Source organism: Artemia sp. Qi Xiang Cuo, chromosome 1, assembly GCF_049724085.1.
Source record: "Artemia sp. Qi Xiang Cuo chromosome 1, ASM4972408v1, whole genome shotgun sequence".
NCBI classification, from domain to species: domain Eukaryota; kingdom Metazoa; phylum Arthropoda; class Branchiopoda; order Anostraca; family Artemiidae; genus Artemia; species Artemia sp. Qi Xiang Cuo.
In genome coordinates, this window is record NC_142794.1 from 92,204,229 (window position 1) to 92,225,964 (window position 21,736).

Genomic DNA, 21,736 nt, shown 5'->3' on the forward strand with positions numbered 1-21,736 from the left:
ATAACTGGTTCAATCTTATTTAATTAACGATTTTTTTTCAATCAAATTTCTAGTTTATTTAACTGATTACTTTTGTTTATTTATCTTCGACACTGAAAAAAAAAAATGTAGCACCACCTAAAAACGTTCTAATATTGAAACAATCAGAAGCATAATCTTCGAAAATTACAATTAATAACCAATTTTTATGACAATCTTATGAGACAGTCAATTCTATCTCAATTAAAAACTGGTCCAATCTAATTTACTTAACACAATTTATTTCTCGATTTATCTAACTAATTACTTTTGCTTATTTATTTTCACGGTTCAGCGAGGAAACACTGAAAAAAAAAAAATGTATTATCGCATTAAAATCTTTAAAATATTAAAACAATCGAAAGCAGACCTAGAAAATCGCGGTGTTCAGGAATGCATCGAACTAATGTAGGTCCAAAGGGTTTTTACATTGTTTATTCTGATTCTACTTTTTTATGATTTCCTGGGTGATTCAATGAGGGGGGAGGGGGGCAATTTCAATGAATTGAGAGCAGGTTGCTGCGACTGATTATACGAAAATAAACAGTAGCCTATATTATAAACACTTAGCATATTATTCTATAACAAATTGGAAAGTAGATTTTCATACGTCAGGTAGTACAGCTATGTTTGACGATTGCTTCACAGTTACATCTGACCCAGGAAACAAACTTCTTGCTTTGTTCCGTGCACTAAAGTAAACCCTGCCGTGGTGGTAACCCACGTCAAATATCTCGTCAAAGCAACCGAACTGCAATGTTTTATATCGGTCAATTTGAGGACGGATATATTCGCAGTAGTCAGAATTCTTTACCTCCTAAAAAAAAAACAAAAAAACATCAGCATTAATTTCAAACGTATTACTGTGAATGTCCGGGACCTGGTTAATGTCGACATTCACCGGTGAATTTCCAAAATTCCTTTTTCACTGCTTGGATTCAATTCCTTTGCGAATCAGCTTTTTCTGTCTTGTGCAAGCTTTGATGATTAAAGATAAAGTTAGGTTAGGCTGGGTTAGGTTAAATTAGGTTATAAATCTCAGAAATGGGTTGAAAACCTAACCCAACCTCTCACCATCAAACCTTGCGTAAAACGGAAAGTTAACTGGTGACGCTGACTAAATCCAAGGAGAAAAAAAAAAGGTATTTCGAACATTCACTAATTTCGGAAATTCACGGTAACATACATCACATGCATAAGTAGGCAAATAAAAACATATTTTCAAGTAAAGCATTTGTTTTTAAACATATATAGACTGCTCATGTGAAGTAAAATGCACTAGACGAAAATGGATAATTTTCTCAAGATTATGTAAAATATACAAAAAATGAATACTAAAAGCTCATTATCAAGATGAATAAATCCACTAAAAAGCAAAAAAATATACAAGTTTTGAGGGCTAACAATTTTAATATACAAGTATACAGAATTATTCACAATGGAGGGTAGATAACCTCGGGCATTTTTCAAAACGATAAATTAATTGGAATTGAATAATAAATGAAACACTGGAAAAAGTAAATTGAGAAATGAAATGCAAAAGCGGTTACTCCTCCTCCTAAATTTAGAAAATTTCTGTCCCTGATTCATTACCCAGGCCGACTTTCCTTTGAGAAGAGCTTAGTTCGGTGTCTAAGAATTTTGTGAAATGTCAAATATGATCATTAGACGTGATTATTTTTTTAATGAAGACGCTTTAAAATTCTAACAAATTTCTACACTTTCTTCATTTTAGTTTGTGTCCCCAGGTCTGCCATGTTCCAGGATTTATTGTTCTAAATCACAGAAGCAGTTTTAGTCTCTCCTTTCGCTAAAATTGCACCGATGATCCCCGATGAGCTCATATACAAAAAAGACAAACAAAGGATTGAACAGAAAAATATTTTGAGGTAGAGCCTTTCTAAAGCTTCTCGAAAAAAAAAAAAATTGAAACTAAAAAAAAAAACACTTCAACGAAAGGGAGTGTAAGGACAAAACAGTGTACACAAACTAACTCAAAACATTTCAAGGTATACCATTAACACACCCACAATAATTTTTGTGCATAGAGCAACAAAAGATGCAAATTATGGGGGAAAAGGCATGTTTTTGTTCTGTTGGTGTCAAATAGAAATCTCAATAAACAAAAGCAACTAATGGACAAAGAAAAAAAAAAAATATAAAGAAGATAAGGAGTCATTAGATTTCAGGCTATGTAATGTTTCATAAATCTCTTTCTTAAATGAATTGTCAGACAGAATAGAGTCAATCCTAGGAAAATACCTAAGAATTATCTTCAATTAGACAATGCCCCTCCCTCGCCCTTAAGGCTGAACTCCATCATTCTAATTTAACAAAAATTCCTGATTCTGAACAGCGTAGCCTATATGTTAAAAAAGCGAATCTCCTCCGGACATATCATCATCCTCCTTCCACACCTTTTTTACCACTCATTAAGCTAAGATTATTTTAGTTATTTAGAAAGCACTTTTACTGTCTCCAGATTTTTTTTTTGTAAAACTAAATCGTGTTTCGTTTTTTTTTGTCAAAAAGGCTAAATTGTATTTGCGTTTTTAATAACTAGTTTGATTCCTTAATGAATCCTATTAGTTTTTATTTGGTTTTAGTTTTTATTTGATTTTTATTTTAGTTTCTATTTAGTTTTTATTTGCTTTTAGTCCTTTTGACACGTTGATTTTATTCTTCTGAGCAATACTTTTACATTGTTTTTTTTTTTCAGCCTGTTTGTTTTTAAGTTTGACTAAATTTGGTCCGTCTGGGTTTGTAAGAGCCGTGTTTTGGAAATATATGAATTCAAACAAGTCATTGCAGCATGAAAGGATAGAGGACAGTGGAGGAGATGCAACAAAAATGTCGGCTCTAGGAGCCAACTCTGAGTTTTTTCTGGAACCCCCCCCCCGCGGAAAATTCCCTCTAGGAAAGTTTCCTACATGAACAATCCTACAACCTCCCCCCCCCCTCTCAGAAAATTTTCCGCACATGTAAGACTGATCAGCCAAAGAGAAATTATGACATCTGAAAAGAAAAAAGCTAAAAAAAAAAGAAAAAAAGAAAAGCTAAACAAAAAACAAAGAAAATAAGGAATGTTTAAATATTCTACCTATACTCTAAAATATAGGAAGAATATATGATGTTGAACACTGTACAGTATCCATTCTGTGTTTTATTTATTTTAATCCTTTACCTAGTGCTTTTTTTGGGGGGGGGGGTAGTTATCGCAGCAGGGTACAATAAAGATTAAAGAATACAATTTATCAATATAAATCTTAGCAACTGTTGAAGGGTTACAAATCCTTCTTTCAGATAAGCAAGACAATTATTTTCTTTACTCTTTATGTGACTCTGCTATGATAACTGAATCCCAAGTCTTTAAAAACACAAAAAAAAGTATTTAAATAAATAAAAGCATGCAAATAAATAAGATATTCTACCTAGAGTTTAGTATATAGGTTGAATATTCCCAAATCACTTCTTTTCTTCATTCATTTATTTGTCATACTTTCCCTTTAACTGCTCAATTTTACATATGGGAGGACTTCATAGAGAGTATTTGCCCACAGAGAGGAATTGTCCGAAGGGGGTGTGGGATTCTTGGTGCAATTATCTGTGGGGGGGATTATACGGGGGGAAATTTTCCAAGTAGACTGCAGAACAACAAGAACTATATCTAAGGGATAAAGCAGATGACGTCTTATCCAGGAGAGGAGACAAAAACGGAAACAGGTTAATTTTATCCTGACTGTATTAACGGGTCAGAACATATATTAATGAAATTTATGGAACCACTATTTTATTTTTAACAGGTAAACTACAGAAACTGAAACTGAAAATATTCGAAGATAAAAAAAAAATTCTCATAAAGGAAAAGAAGTTGAAATAACGATAGAAATTATGTCCGATGTGTTAAAATACCACAATCCCAAAAAGACGTAGGTAAAAGGATTCCTATTCAAACTGTTATTGAATTTCGTGCTTAAGCCACTGGCCACGAACTAACGTTGGTATTCATAACCTAGATTTTGAGCAACAATATGCACCTGAGCGCAAAGCCCCGAGAAGTACTAATTGGCCTTATACTAAATTGCAGAGGCCATTTTTGGCTATTCTTGAGCCTAGTTTTACAGTAAAAACTTCTTAAATACCTCCAGCTGTCGAACGCATGAAACGTATGCTAATTTAGACTGTATGTCTGGCAGGTTTAAGACTTTGGCAGGGTCTGAAAAAGGCCACCACTTCTTCCACAGGACCCACCATCCAGACAGATGGTCGCCATAATTGGTAAGGTTTGTTTCATCTTCCGATCCAACGTCAACTGCCAGAATGTACTTTGCTCCGTGCTTCCGCATCACATCAGCTGGATAATAGATTAAAAAATTAAAACAACAAGATAGGAAATGAGACAGATATTGCCAGAAGAGAAAAAAGAGACAAAAGGAAAGGGGGTGGGTGAAAAGATAGAAAGATAATATTTTATAAGCTTTATGGTGATGGAAGGCAATCAAAGAGCGCCTGTCGCCCGTGTCATAAAGAAACACAAAAAGGCGAGTTTTCAAAAATTTATATATCAAAGAATTTTGCCTCAATTTTCTTTTCAAACATGTATAACCTTTTATGTTAATTTCAAACCCTTAAACTTTTTAAAAATTTAACTAAGTTTTTAGAATAGAAATTTGTGAAACTTTAGAAAGCATGGGGAATAAGTCATCCAAAATGCTATCTTGACAAGTATGGTACATCAGCGCAATAGCACGACAAATAGCACAGTAACACACATAAATGGTATAATGGTGCTTTGACAAATGCAACATCAAACGAAATTTAGAAACGAATTTTTTATGACGAACGTAAAAAGCGAACTTGAAACATAAAATGTCCCAAAGATGTTGCTTCGCTGCTATGCAACACACTTCTAAAACACTAGACCAAACAAACCGACAAATGATATTTCCTTGTACTAGAAAATTTTAAAAGACCAGCGCTTTACTGCATAAACAAAATAAATATGTAGTTTTTGCAAAGTGGATACATAGCATTTAAGGTGTTTTTCACAGTAGAAAAGTAACAAACATGTAGAATAACATGTAAAAAAAGCTCTTGTGACGTAAGTGAAGAGTAAAAATGGAACTAAAAAAAAATCTCAAGAACAGGAAAGTAACAGATTATAAATATTCAATAATCTCCCCAGTATCAAAAATTTTAGTACATAAACCATATGAAAACATCTTAAAATGTTTCTTTTTTAGCAGTAAAAGCGTTCTTCATTGTAAAAACTCTAATACTGTTTTGTGTTTTCAGTAAAGGATTAAAGGCATATCATAGCACAATGGATAATATTTGCTACAACTGTCCATTTTTATCGCCGAATTTGATAAATATACTTTGCATAAGCTTAGACGTGATAATTTTTGCGATTTTCAGTTTCAATTTTACTCTTTCAGTCCATTACAATTACTTTGCATTTTGTTAAATTTTTATTTTTTCAGATTTTACAGAGAGAAAACGTCATACCTCTCACTAGTTTTGTGATTTTTTTTTGTCGAAATATCTGATTTTTTTTTTTAAATCAGAATTTCTGTCAAAACTAAACACTTACAGTAAATTTCACTCCTTAACTCGCTCCTTCACGAAATCAGGAAAGGTCCAAATAGCAGTGTATTAGCACTTTTTTTTCAAGATTTTTGTAAATTTTACAATCGTTTTAAAGTTACAAAATCAATTTCAATTTTTTATCCTTTTTCCTACGTCTGGTGGCACTAATTGAACTGAATTTGCGCCGTTGAGGCTTGCATGCCAAACCACGCTATTTTAGTTTGCTTGTGTTCGTGGTATGTCTGTTTTTCAGTGACGATTGTCTTAACCATTTATGCAGTGATTATATTAATACAAATATTCCTTAAATGGCAGAAAAAGAAGCCAACGCCAGTCCAGTAGACTTTCTGAAAAGGAAGCGTTCCATTTCAGGACCGCTGTCGTCATCTATTGCCGAAACTCTAATCGCATATTAGCTGTATAAGCCTTTTGAAAATGTCACAACTGTTTGACCATTTCTACCAAGCGCCCTCTATGTATCTTCTACAAAGGTAAACAGGAGATGGCGTGGAACATGCGCAGGTAGAAGAGTTCGAGAACGCAGAGAACGTTGTGTGCTTTATAATAGCGACCACTGTATACCCATAATATCTACAGCTCGCAATAACACAGAAAAATAAGCGAAAGAATGAGCAATATGTGACGCACATAATTCCTTTACATAGCTCAGAAACTAAACAAATATTGAGGCTTTTTTATTACGACCAAGCTTTAAGCAACTCGAATAAACTCATTCTTGTGCTAAAACCTGTCACTCTAACTGCCAAAATACATCTCCCAAGCATGATTCTATGCAACTCTAGATCATTGACGAATAAAGTGGGCGAGCTAGAGCTTGTCTTATGCATCAACTCGATGCGACTAGCAATAATTACAGAGTGCTGGGATATTAGAACAGAAACAGGAACTATTAAAAGCTATCTGAACTTTTTCAATACCAAGCATGATGGACAAGATACACGACGCGGAGGTGGAGTAGGCATTTACTGCCGTGAAGAATTGCCACGCAGACAACTTAGTATGCCCCTCAGATTCGGGTCATGAAATAATCTGGTTTTGGTGCAAGCTGAGAGGATTACCAAGAACTTGCACTTGCATCATTCTAGCAGGGGTATACTATACTGAAAGTGCTCGTAACAGACGTGAATTAGTGACATCCTTGCAGTGTCAAGTTGATGATTTTCGCAAAAAATTCAGTAATGAAGCTATCATCATAGCTAGATATTTTAACTTAACCTCTAAAAAGTGGATTCCACGTGTATTAGATATGAAACAAGTGGTCGATGTTCCTACTCATGAAAGTGGAAGCACACTAGACTTCATACTAACGAATCTTGAGATGTTCTATGAACCATCAGTATCCCTAGGGCCACTGGCTAAGTCAGACCACAACGTACTCTGGAGAAAACCAAAGAGGAGAATTCATACGTCGAAATAAAAAAAGATTAAAACAGCTTACAGATTCCACAGTGGAAACTCCATTTAATATTTTGGCAGGTGGATCGCTAATTTTGACTTTGATCCAGTCTGTGCCATACCAAATATTGATGAAAAAGGCAAGACGTTATACTTGATTCTGCAACAAAAATACGAAGAGTTTTTTCTAGTCAAAGAGCGCACGATTTGGGAAAAGAATAAGCCGTGGTTAGATACAAAGATAAAAACCCATGATCAAAGAAAGATTTAAACGTTCTAAACGATGTAAACGTTCTAAACGATGTAAACGATACCAACATAAAAACCATGATCAAAGAACGATGTAAACTCCATGCCGCAGGAGACGCACTAACTGCGAACAAGATGAGAAATAAAGTCGTCTCGACCCTCCGAGGCTATTAAAAAGATACATATGAGAAAAAGTAGTCCTACTCCTAAAGTCAGAGCTGCACAAGTGGAACGACGCAGTTAAACAGCTTAGTGGAAAATAGAAAGAAACTGAAGTACGAATGAGCAATCCAAATGGTAGTTTAATTAAAGCCTCGGAAGTAAAATTTTTTTTTACCCAAATTTGTACCGCTTACCAAAGTATAAGTGACGAACAAATGACTGACATAATTAAAAATTGTAGGGAAAATCGTAGAGGTGCCAGAAATTGCAATTTTTAATGCAATTGGACGTTTACGTAGCAGGTGTGCCTCATACCCAGGTGAACTCCCAGTTAAATTACTGAAAGAATATTCACCTTTCCTTGTCAAGCCAATTGCATCATTAATAAACCAGTGTTTCACTGACGAAGTATTTCCAAAGATGTGGAAAGCTCCATATGTCCACAAATACCAAAAGTTAAGACACCCAGTTCTGTGATCAACTGAGACCCATATCGGTAACACCCAACATAGCGAATGTAGCAGAGGCTTATATTTACCATTCTCTATTATAACAAATTGCGCCTTCGATAAATCCGTACCAATATGGCTGCATACAAGGCAGTAGCACGGCAGTATGTCTAGTGAGAATTGATACTTTATTCGATACTTTATCAATTTAATATTGGACATTTCCAATAATATTGTCGATTTATTTTTGGTAGACTACGGAAAAGCATTTGACCTTATAAAACACTTGACCGCATTAACCAAAAGTCAAATACTGCTATTAGTGAGAGATTTTGTGCGGGGGAGACGGCAATCAGTTTACTCTTTGTTTGCCAAAGATACCTGCATGAGCGGTCCAAACTAACCTGCGCCCCTCCCCCCGGCGGAACGAAACGAGTCACTCTTTTATTCCTTGCCGTCATCAACCCAATCTAGCAGTTCGAAGAGCATTTTAAGTTCGTTGACGACTTGTATGCACTTCTGAAGTATACAGTACAGAATACGGTAACAAAGAAGCATTTTGACCTGAATTTTTTCACGGACTTCATCACCCAGTGTAAATCAAATGACCTACGAGTGAACGAACGGGAAAAAAAAATAATCTACAATTAAATTCACTCAAGCGGGACATTATAACTCCAGATGTACCGTTTCCAACTTTTTTCTCTGCAACAATCCTAAGTGTAACATTTACATGTGACTGCTCGTTTAAGCTGTATGTTGACAATTTTGAACGTGAAGGTCACTACTCAATCATGAGTTTAACGCGTATGTGCAGGGTAAACTTCTCTGATCGCCAACTCTTTCTGGCGTATACAACCTACATCAGGTCTATCCTCGAGTATTGCTGTCCCGTTTGGGGTCCTCAAACTCAAAACGCTGGTTACACGGCGACAGAACTAGAAAATATCTAAAAATATGCTAATAAAGCAATACTTGGACCCCACTTCAGCAACTATGAAAGTGCTCTTGAACTTGCCCACATTATTCGCCCGAAGACATGATTTAATAATGAAATTTGGGAAAAAGCTACTACCAAACGAAAAACACCAATCTATTTTTCCACCATCTGCAAAGATCAGCATAATTACTAAGCATCACAATAAACTACAACCCGTTAAGTGCCGTACAAACAGATTTATAAACTCCTTCGTGCCATATTTTGCGAGAGTATTTAACAAGTGACCTTTTTTTTCATGGTCTATTTCTTTTGTGATTGTAAAAGTAGCGCAATTTAGTGTTCATTTTTGAGTGCTACGATACTTATTTAAATAAATGAATTACTTATTTACTAAAGTGACCTAGAAGATTCTCTAAACTGTACAGAGCATCATCAGTAATTAATTTTTTCCGAAAATGATTTGCTAAGAATTTAGTAAATTTGCAAAATGTTCACAAAATTAGAAAATCATTTTACACTTCTTTTTTTTTGGGATGTTAATTTCGAATTAAAAACAAACAAACAGTTTTTCAATTAAATTGTATGTAAGGAATTTACGTCATGTGACTTTAGGTGGCTCGAATTAAGCTTTTTCACGATTTCTTCCAAATGAAGTTTGATTTGGCAGACAAAAAACCTGAATATTTCTGGTTAAAAGCAACACTCATAATTACCAGGAAGGTTGTTCACATATCCACCATCGAATAAAAGATGGCCGTCAATAGGATCGCATAAAGGCGGCATATAGCCAGATAAAGACATCGATGCCCGAACATATCGCCAAAGACTACCTGAAAAGATAGGACTAATTACCACACAAAAGTAGGTTCAATTCGAATTACATGGGACTCAAAACTTTTCGCTCCTTTTATTGGCTTAGAATTATACATAAAAGAACCGGCTGTATGATACCATCGGTTAATAACCTGACATAACAATAACCGTTAAATTTAACAAAGGGTAAAATTGCGCGATTATCTGGCTTCCCTTTCATGCATACGCTTATGAAATGATGTGGTGAGCTTTTGAAATAGGTTGTATCTATGGGAATAGGTTGATGTGCTTTTGAAATAGGTTGATGTGTATCAGTGGAATAAAAAAAAGAAAAGAAAAGCTAACTAATATGTTAAGAGTCCATACTTAAGTTAATACGCTATTTTATTATTCGATTATACTGTATTTACTGCTCCATGCATCAGTCAGCATCAAAAAGGCGCCAAATACGAACTCCTATTTTCAAAAGGACAGACACATTTATTGCGCAAATCGACACAGTATTTAGAGTGGTCGCACGAGTAATCTTGATTGGCATAGTATCATAATCTGGTAGGAGCTAACTTGAATAAAACTGTCATTTTAAATCCAGAGGGACTGAAAGAGTTTTCCTTGCCTTTTTCTTTGATTAAACTGATTTGAACTTGGGGGCATTAAGAGAGTAAATAATTAGTCTTCAAAGTAACCTTAATAACTATAAGTTCCAGTACATCCCCAGCCATCAAAGCATCAAATATGATGAGGCATCCAACCAGATGGCCTGTAACACCTTAACTAATCCAATCGGATTAATTAGATTGAAAGCTCGAAAAAGGTTGAAAGCTCGAAAGATTGAAAGCACGAAACTTCACACATTTACTTAAAAGAATAACCTTTCCAAAAAAAATAAAAAATGTCCTTATTTTCTGCATATGAAAGATCTTTAATGACGCACAACTAAAAGCCTGATATCGACGTGTTGCTGCTCTCAAGCTTCCCAGCTCACTCTGAACGACTGTCGAACAGGGGTATCTTCATTTTCTAGTGGTATAGTAGAATTTGTGAGTAGATTGGACAGAATTTACCATGACTTAATGACCCCTCAACACCTGTAGGTGAAAAATCTCCACAAAGCCAAAAGGAGACCGATGTGGGCTCCAGAAGGCTGACGTTATAAGACGAAGAGAGCAAGGAGCAGCTTCTTGGTACATCTATAAATAAATAAAAGTTCAAATAGGGATCAAATCCTTTTAATAGACAGTGATTTTCACAAAAAGTGATTTTCATCAGTAGTAAAAGTTTTACTACTGATGACTGTCACTGTATATGTGACTGAAATATCTAGTATTTTTTGTGAAAATTTATCACTGTTTTTGAAAATTAATGTCAATAAAAAGGATTTGATCCTTATTTGAACTTTTATTTTTTTATCGGCACGGAAAGGCAGTGTGGTCTCCGAAAATTATTTCCGTATATCTTCAGCGAAAGTGACTGAAAAAGGAAAAATTAAGTTTGATCTGATTGGCTTATGAACAAATTAGGATAAGACGAAATCTGCTCTCAATAATATCTGTACTGCCTTCCTAAGAAGTAGCACCCTGAATGGCCTGGAATTTTTTAGATCTGGTCCGTGGTCGCGGTTAAATGGACAAAGGAAAGCAAAAAAGAATGTAGGATGGCTATTTTTTTTTATTAGTGTCAGCCTCAGGCAGTTTAGAACTGCAATATCTTTAGTTTAGTATTTTTTCTTTACCAGAAAGGGAGAGAGGCAGCGTAAAAACCAAAAAAAGGTAAAAGGGACTATGAAAAAAAAAAATTAGAAGTATTGTTTTTAATTAATTTTAATTAAAATTGGTTGACTGTGATAAAAAAGTTAATAGTCATGACTAACTGGAGAAAAAGCCAACATAGAGAGTCTAAGTGAGAGGCAAAGCTGATATCAGCCTTTTTCAAAATTGTATAAAAATGATGCCATTTCACTCGTTGATAGATAGTCTGTCATCCATCTATCCTAGGGACGAACTGAGGTGGATATTCATGGAATAAGGATAATTCAAATAGTCCAAGAGTTTTTATGAACAATTTGAAGGATTTTATACCCTCCTTAGAAGTAATAAAGGTCTAAAAACAAGAGCATCATTTGTCTCCTGACCTAACCTAGGTCAATTGATAGACCTTAATGCTGCGGTTTTCTATCTTTTTTTCTTGACATTTTCAATATTATGAAGTTTTTTTTTAAGAAAGTACCACATTCTCATCAGGGTTACCGAGTTAACTTTTACACCCCATTTTTTTTCAAATTTGGCAAACTAAAAATGGTTTGAGCCCTATTTTCTTGTATAAAAATTGAACTCCCAAGGCAAGACAAGATCTTTTATTGACAAAATACATGATAAATAATCTTCTAAACTGGTCGACGGGGAGCAGGGCTCGATGTGTCGACCATAAAAAGAGATACGAAAATGCTGAAGTAACAAATATAAGATATCAATAAAAAAACATTACAAGGTAGGAGATAACAGAGGAGGCCACCCCAGCGCGAGAACACCACAACAAATTTTATACTAATATCTATTTTTCAACAATCCCAATATCCAGACAAAGAACCATTTTTGAAATATGTTTTTTCAAGGAAAATCGGCTCTTGAAACTTGGGAACATTTCTACTAAATTAAGTTTATTTACAATATAAGGAATCCGGTATCTAATTGAGAATCTGGTTCTTTCTGATTTAATTGGGGGAAGGCGAGACTTCTTGGAGTGGACGTGGTGGGGAGGAGAAATGGGAGTCTCAATTATACCCAAATCATGGAAATAATTTGTTGAAGTTTGTATATCATAATACCACATTACTGTATGCAAGTCTTTCAGCTGTTTGAGATTAAGTATACTGAGAAAAACATATAAAGTTTGGATTTCAGAGAGATTTTGAAGCCTCACTGGGCGATGAACAAAAGTAACCAGAATTCTAATTGCCTTATTTATTGTTATTTATTCCCAATTCTCCTGTTTTTTTCAGATAAACATGGCTGTGAAAATTTCCACTAAACCTGTTCTAACACTCAGGTTCAATTCTCACTGCCATTGAAAATTTAGCAACGACTGTTTCAAATAGTTAAATCCATTTAATTCTCCCTAAAATTTTACTTTGTTGAATGAAAAATATAGGTATCGTATGTTTTTAATTGCATAAATACTTTATTACTTACCGAAAGGAAATGCGAAAATGTCAGTTAAATGTAAACATTTTTTTTTCAGTTTAGTTCAAACAATTCAACAACAAAAATAACTAGCAGCCTTGATGCGTATTGGTCACTATTCACCAATAAGGTAAAGTTTGGCAAAAAAAAAAACGTTATCAATGCAAGGTCCAGCCTCTTAAATAATAAAGATTCTTAACTGAATTTTGACAAAAAAAAACAAAAAAAAAAAAAAATTAAAAGTGCAATTAGGGTATGTGACCGCTTTAGGGTGTAGTTAATATAGGTATCGTATGTTTTTAATTACGTAAATACTTTATTACTTACCGAAAGGAAATGCGAAAATGTCAGTTAAATGTAAACAATTTTTTTTCAATTTAGTTCAAACAATTCAACAACAATTGAATTTTGATTTATATAAAAAAAAAGAAAAAAAAAAGTAAAAATGCAATCAGGGTATATGGCCGCTTTAGGGTGAAAACATATGGGTGTATAAGAGTTGGTGTATAGTTTTCAATGCACTTCTGCATATGCAGCAGCCCAAAACGAGAACTTAATTCAAAAAAGGTGAACCACGTGAACTTACACATGTAAAGTCGTCAGACATGTGTGAAACAATGCTTATAAGGACGTTATAGGGATTTTAAGAAGTTAGGACTCAAGAGCTCACCGTGCGTGTGAATCCTCATTTGACTAGAAGTTAAATCAGTAGAAATGGCGAAGAATGGTATCCACAGATCTTCAATTTGGATATCCTCAAAGACACCTTTAATGAGGGCATTGAATGACCGACCAGTGAACATAGACGTAATGGGATAGGTTAGATCAAACAGTTGTCGCCAGACTTGTATCATTTTCTGTAATGACAAATAAAATAGATACTAACATTTTAAAAATACTAGTTCGTCTCAGCAAGTAATACAACGTCTAACGACCTATTTTATTTCAAAAATAAATGATGGTCTTTCTGGCTTGGTATTTCTTTCAGTTTTTTCCATGCTCGATACAGTTTCATTTAAAGGTTAGGTTTACATTTAACTTTCTTCCTTCCTTGTTTTGGGCGCTGAGGACCTTACCAAAATATGTGCATGGTCTTTTGGTGGCTTGTTTCTTTTACACTCCTCGAAAATCCCCCTCTTTTTGTATTCTTAATTGTTTTTACATTTTTCTTCTTCTTATATTTTAGTTTTTATCAAAGGTAGAATTTTGCGAAGCGCATGATATTCAAAAATCTTCAATTTGAGTATCCTCAAAGACACACTTTAATAAGGGCATTGAAGGATGTGTAGGTCAAAATTGAAGTAATGAAATAGGCTAGATAAGAGTTGTTGCTAGATTTTTATCCTTCCATACTAATACATAAGGTTCATTTTCACATTCCTGTGTTAACATGTTTCTTTAGTTGTTCACTACGACAAATAAGAATGCAAAAAAAGCCAAGATTTGGGCAAGAAAACAATTTATTAATGAAAATACCAAAAAAATACTTTTCTAACGAGAAGTAAGCAGTTAAGATTTAATGAAGAAAGTAAAAAGTAGAAACACCAATGAATAAAAAACACCACATATGTGACAGATAAAGGTTTTGTAGCATTGATTCTACTTTCCAAATGCAGTTATAGATTAGAGGGGGGGGGGGTTACGTGATTCTCTAACTTTGGCAAAATGACAATTTGCAGTCGGATCTGAAATGAGATTGTAAGAAACAAAAAAGGAAAAATGAAAAGAGTGTGCTTGAATTTAATTGGTTTTCATTTGACTAGTCTTCATAAGCCAATCCATTATTCCTTATTTTTGGAGAGAACAAAAGTCCTACCCTTTTGAAATAAAATTAACTAAAACTGAGTATTAAATCTAAACAGACAAGCAAATCCAATTTCTCGAGGGGTAATATTTTCAAAAAACTTTTTGTATCTTCTTTATATTTAATAACTACTACTTTAGTTTCTCGACCAAATTTCAGCACTCTTGAAGGATGGTTAATTCTACCCCATGAAATATCAGTAACGTGTAATACCCTCCCCCCCTCAACAATTATAACTTTCCGTTTTTTCCTCTGAAAAAAAGATAAGTCGGTTTACGTCTACCGAGAACTTTTGTTTTATGTTCACTTTTTTTCTGCAATTTAAAAATTAGGTAGCAGGCCTAAAAAAAAAAAAAAAAAAAAAAAAAAATTAATCTATTGCAAAACTACGAGTTGTTGAGCAAACGTGCTTTAATGCAGAACTGAGAGCAGTGTTGCCACCCGGTGAGAAAAAATCAATACATTTTAGTGATTGTTTGGTTGACTTAGTGATTTTCTTCAATAATCAAGATTTGTGCTGATTTAGTGATTTTTTGTTTAGGCAATATAAAAACACTAGAAATAGTGATAAATCACTAAGGGGTGGCAACACTGACTGAAAGCCAAATGTGAACCTGGAAGCTTAATGTATTCGAGATGGAAACCTAAGTCCAGGCCGGTGGGCACCTGGGTTGAAACCTAAAAGGAGTTTTTTGTTTATCTTTCTTGTAAGTTGACAGATTTGTGAGTATTTTTTTATCGTTATGTTGAGTATGTCATTATTGAGTAAGTTCTGAGGGGAAAAAAAGATAAAAAAAGAGGAGAAATTATTGAGGAATTTACATAAGACAGTACATAAAATATCTGCCTGACATTGTCTTCAGGATATATGTTACCGTGAATGTCCAGAATTGGTGAATGTCGACATTCACCGGTGAATGTCCGACCGAAATACCTTTTTTTCTCCTTGGATTTAATTTATGTTGCCAGCTAACTTTTTCGGATTAATGCAAGGTTTAATGATGACAGTTTAGGTTAGGTAAGTTAGGTGAAGTTTTTAACTCAATTCTCATATTTATGACGAAATTAAGCCTAATCTAACCTGACCAAAACTAACATTAGCTAACCTAACTTTAACTTTTACCATCATAGCTTGCATAGGACTGAAAAAGCTGAGTTAAAAAGCTAATTGAATCCAAGTAGAGAAAAAGGAATTCTGGACATTCACCAGTTAATATTCACATTAACCAGGTTTCGGACATTCACGGTAACATATACATGGTTTACTATTTGATTTTGCGTCAATTTGTGTTAGCATCAACATCTATATGTGTGGTGCAGATCCTAACTAACTTTTTTTTTCTCTTAAGTCCAATTCACACACATGCTTAGGCAGACATCCCTAGGTATTATCATCCTCAAATAAACATAATTTGCTTCCTCTCTTATAAGGAGTCGTGACTGGTCAAAAACGATGTCGGCTAGTTATTGACCTTTAGCTATGCACACGCGTGAACAGGGCTTAAGTAATTATTATCACTAATGAAAGATCTACTGATCGAATAGCTTGAAAAAATTAAGCTTAAGCATAGGATCATGGAATATTTATTGAAGAAAAAGGGAGAAAAAAGAAAAAAAGAGCCAATGAAGCTGATTACCATGGCCCATTTTTTTGCAATAGCATGCACGGTGTCCGAGTTCCTCTCCATACACCATAGTGCTCCAGTAAAAGCTCCAATGCTCACACCACCAACCATATCAATGGGTATTCCCGTGTCTTCAAGAGCTTTCATAATTCCTACATGGGCGGCCCTCGCGCACCGCCACCTCCAAGAACGAGCCCAATAGACTCTCCTAGAATTAGAAAGCAAAGCAGGATGAGATATGGCAGTTAAGAATAAAGACCATGCAAATGTAGTTATTTCTAAACAATATTAATCAACCATCAAGACAAGCATATGAGACAATCTCTCTTGATTATAATATATCTTTTGAATAGTAAAACAAAATACAAACTGAATAAAGTGTAATTAGGATGGTTTACAAAGCGAAAAGAAAACTTCAAAAAACTCAACTGTCATCAGAAATAGTTGAAAAAACAAGCAAAAAATACTACCGTATTGTCACCTGTATTGTATGTTGGAGAAAATATGAAATTTAAACTAAAAAGGGCTAAAATTTTCTTATCTTGCCAGGAGAGAGGTTCTTAGGTAATGTCTTGTTGGGAGTTTTTTTCTTCTTTTTTTTTGTTGTTGCTTGAATGAGTGTCCTTCTCCACAGACTTACTGAACTTCATTTATAGCAGTTTGATTACTTATAGTTAAAGAGCTTTTAATAGACTAAATGTTAAACTATAGCTAAATATCATGTCTATACGCAAGCTTAGACAAGAAAATAGCAAACCGCTTCCACTGAGTTTTGATTTTTCATCATGTAAAATACAACAGAATGTGGTTCGATCGTAACTTCTGGTAGGCTTTTCAGAAGAAAGAAGATCATAAGAAACCCGCACGCCCATTCTTCTCCGCTGCACCGCCACGATCCCAATGACATTGAATCAAAATTATAAGGAATCTATTTTTTATGAAATTGATAAAGAAGCTTTAAAACATGCATCCAAGGGTAGAAAGATACCCACAGCTATGATTGGCAAAGATACCGAATTATGAAAATAGCCCATTTCAAGCCAAGGCCTCATAAATATATATTTGTGTAGAAACTTGGAAACGTAACTCCATGTTAGAATTAGGCCAATACAAGGATTTTTAGCACATATAATTAGAGGGCAAAAATGAGGAACTTCTAGTCCAAATAAAAAAAAATCACCAAAATCACCCCGCTCTACATAAATCGTCATATACATAACTCCCGAATATTTAAGCATCATCTAAGGAATGATTAGATATTCATTGTTATGAATAAATTACATTAATGATTAAATTATAAGTAACTTAAGCAAATAAATATTAAATTATATTAGACATGGATCCAAATGGCCCCAATTGGTTTTAAGGGGAACGAGGATCACAAAACGATAAAAAGGAGTATGAGCAGTATGCAAATGTATAGGCCGAAGTCTATACTTGGTAACACAGGGCCTCTGTCCAATTCCAGTTGCCACTAGCTTGCTTGATATCCCGTATCAAGCTTGCCTTGATACCTTGATGCCTTGACCTAGCTTGCCGTCATCCCGTGTATTTTAAGCTCGATAAACTTAGCATATATTTCTTAACATATCCATGTCAGACCCAGAGTTCTTGAGAAACATATTGATTGATAAATTTCCATTAAAACGAGAAAAAAAGCAAACAAAACACTAAAATATCAAAGATTTGGTAGTAGCAGGCATCAAATTAAAAATAAAAGGAGAGAAATGTTGAGGAAAAAAGAAAAACAAGAAAAACGCTAAAACACCTGGCATTTTAAAAAGGAATAGGATAGTGTTTTGTTTTTCATATCCTTTGTGTTGAGCGCTCAAAAGTCATGAGGGGAGATGCACTAATGAAAACAAAACAAAAAACTTCTCAGCTTTCATACTCAGAAAAGACCAGGATAGTCTTCTTCAGCTGTTCTCTTCTGATTTTTTTTTTGTTATCCAACTTTTATTTTAGAAATAATTGCTGCACTTCACCAGTGAAAAAAACAACACAAAAAAAAAAAACAACAAGCACGTCCGTGACCATCCTCAGGGGCGTCATTTAGGGGGGCTGGCTGGGGCCATAGCCCCACCCTGATTTTAGTAGGGGTCCCAAATCAGTTGTCACAATTTCTGCTGATTTGATTCGAGGTGTGAAAAAAAATTTGTGTAAAAAAGTGTTCTCAATTAAACAAATCTGTTTCTAATATAGTTGTACTTCACAATAATCTTGTGGAATTCATTCCCAAATATACTTATTTATTACCGTATTGCTATTTCATATATTACACCACATTTCTATTGCCTTGATCGTACAGATATAGTGATAAACTTTCATTACAATAAAGTAATTGACCCAAGATCCATAATAAAATTATACATGTTGGTTACGTGATTCTGGAGTAGTGGTCAATATATATACGTATTATGTACTCTATATTTCTTTGAGTCTGTTTGTGAATCTGTTATGACTTTTTTCTGAGTTGTGTGTGACACAGGTCTACTCTGTTTCTCGATTTTATAAATATAACACCTTTTTGTATACTGGCGGACTTTTTGAATTCCTAGTAGCCATAGATTGTTAATAGACGCCACACCGCATGGGATTCTGCAAGTCCCATGTGGTTTTTCTTCTTTGCCCTCAGTAAACAGATTAAATTCGAAAAATAAACAAAGTATGAATTTCAGGCCATTTTTTTTTTAGATTTCAGAAAAGATGAGAAAGATAAGAAAAAATATATTATATAAAAGGACGATTACAAGAATCGATAAAAATCTTGAAGGACTTTTACTTAATCTCACACACCAAAAATCATAACAAAACAAAAATATGAATAAGGACAATATTTGTTACTAAGAGAGTTAAAAAGAAACAGTACAAACAATCAAAGACCAAATATTTTGAATTCACAAACGAAATGCTTTATCACCAGGGGGGGGGAGGGACTTAGCTTGAACCAACTTATAAAAAAAGGTGAGAAAAACATGGGAAAACATAACAAATAAGAGCTATACAAGAACAATCTGAGCATTGAAAGAAATACTGAGACCTATCGATTGGTGTCAATTCAAGAAAATTTACGATGAGGGAAGGGGGATTTACTGTTCAACATCCAGAGGGAGGTGAAGATTTGTTGTATTTGCAATTTGTTGTTTGCCATGATTGGTCATTTTTCAGGTGGACAAGCATGTGTTATAGAAATTGCACTGCATTAATCTACATTAACTGCCATGCTCTTGCACTCAACCTTGTGCTGGGTGATTCCATTCAGAACTTGAGATGAATGGCATCTTTCTTCTCCGCTCTTCAAGAGCCGTACTGTTTTATTGCGAATAGCAATCCACGCTACCAACTGTTTGTCAATGCTCAGAAAGCCACTAGCATAACTGTTCTTCAGTAGGAGAAGTAATCTACTACAAGATAGATATACTGGAATAGATTGAAAAAAGTATTGAATAGAAACAACTGTACTTGGGCCGTTTTATCATCTAACAGAACATGTAGTGACAGTGAATCGGCAGCTCAGGCCCACGGACTCGCAACCAGACTTCAGACAATTGAATTTATATTTATACTCCTATCTAGCGGAAAGAAGTTTTTGTGCCACAAACTCTGTCTGAGCAGCTGCAGGAGGTAGCGGTAAGCCTACTTTTCTCTAGAGCTACTGGTATTATTGCAGGTACGTGAGATAAAATTATAGATATGCGAACTGATGATGGTTTTAATGAAATCTTCTACAAAGCAAAAGAATTTTCTTTTGAATGCAGTCTCACTGAGAACCTTTTGCAAAAATTCTCAGAATTCTGATTCTTCATGTAAAATACCAAAGCCTGCACAGCAAGTAGCTTCCTGCTTATGTGATTTTGTAACTATTTCAACTTTGGGGAGAAAGCAATCTTGCTGAAGTGAAAAAAAAAAAAAAAAAAACTAAAAATGGTTTCAAAAGGCATCATTTTCTTATGACAGACAGATTGTGCTTCAAATTTGAAAGCCGCTTCATGAAAGCTGAATGAAAGCTTCATGAAAGCTTCCACTGTTAGAGTCAATCTCTGCGTTAGGTGTCAATTCGCCGCATTTAATCAATACTAGCCAACTTGCTAGTGTAGCAGCACATTACAAAGAAGCTTACGTTGACATAACTCTATTGGCCTCGCAAATAGATCTTGTGAGAAGATATATAGACTCACTAGCCAATAAGCCCAAAGATTTCTTTGAACTTTGCGATTGTCTGAAGGCAATGTCAATAGCGCATTCCGAAGTTTTGAAAATTGTGCAAAACGTCATTACTCTGTCTATCACAACGGCTAGTATTGAGAGATTCTTTTCTACACTAAGCCTGGTCAACAGTGGGCAACGAAAGGCTCACTGATCTGATGTTGATATTTAGTGAAAAGGCTCCTGTGAAATTGACGGATTTCAATACTACGCTTGATATTTTTGGAAAAATGAGATCTTGTCGGTTCCCAATGTTGCAATAAAACTGTAAATTACTTTCCAACTTAAGTTCTCTCTGTATTCATTGAACACTCTTAAATCGCTTCTTCCTATTTTTAGTCAATTTGCTAACCACTGCTAACCACTGAGAAGAAATATTGCTGTTCAACAGCTTTGAGCTGACCAATTTAGGGGGCCTGCAGAGGTTGCTTAGCCCCCCTTAACTCAGAATGAAATGACGCCATTGACCATCCTTTCGAAAAAACAAAAATTTTTGAATTTTCTTGTTTATTTACATATTACTTATTTGTATATTTTCCCCTATCCGCCTACATTTTCGTCGAACGACGCCATTTGAGGACATAATGTCCTTCTGGAGGGCATTCCCAAGTTTCCTACAAAACTCATTAGGATACAAGCACTGAGTGGGGTCGAACTCATTTGTTATAAATATTTTCCAGATCCTACTCTCTGAAATCGTTGTCCTACTCTGCTGTACTTCTACTATATGTTAGTATTTTTTTTCATGACAAATAAACGCTAGGCGGCGGTAAATTATTATCAATACATTTTCAATGATCTTCCCATTCTTGAAAGAAAAAATATGCTACTGCTAGTATTATTGACAGGCTTGCTACCTGTCCACGTGAAAAAAAAAGACCCAGCAGCTAAACACCAAAAATTGTCAGCACTCTCTTTGCCATATATGGCTCTGGAGGATATTTATCCTGTTTGTTACTTGAAGGCCAAAACAGTAATAACGCCACCAGAACCAAGTAAACTTGATCTCAATGACTGGTTTTCACTGTTTCACCGTGACTAGTTTTCACCAGTCACGGACTCAGCCTACTTCTTAATTAAAGGAATCAATTAAATCTCAAAGCTCATGCTGTCCAAAGAGACAAGAACTCCTGTCCATTTGAACAGTAGAACCGCAAAACTATAGAAAATCATTATCCCAAATATACTTTGGAAATAATACTTACTTTATATGCTTCTTATACTTTATAATTAAAAAAAAACTTTCCGAAAAATGAGTTTTTCAAAGAAAAGTAAAGGCCATTTTA

The 21,736-nt window shown here is 34.6% G+C and overlaps 1 protein-coding gene across 1 annotated transcript in view; it reads right to left on the reverse strand.

The window, feature by feature from the left end:
- Window positions 1-16,262: 16,262 nt before the first annotated feature.
- The window catches only part of LOC148956923 (neuropathy target esterase sws-like), a 142,241-nt gene continuing 136,767 nt past the window's right edge, over window positions 16,263-21,736 (reverse strand). The window contains 1 exon segment of the mRNA XM_089087769.1: window positions 16,263-16,452. Within this exon segment, the coding sequence (XP_088943895.1) occupies window positions 16,397-16,452 (56 nt within the window). The 3' untranslated portion in view covers window positions 16,263-16,396.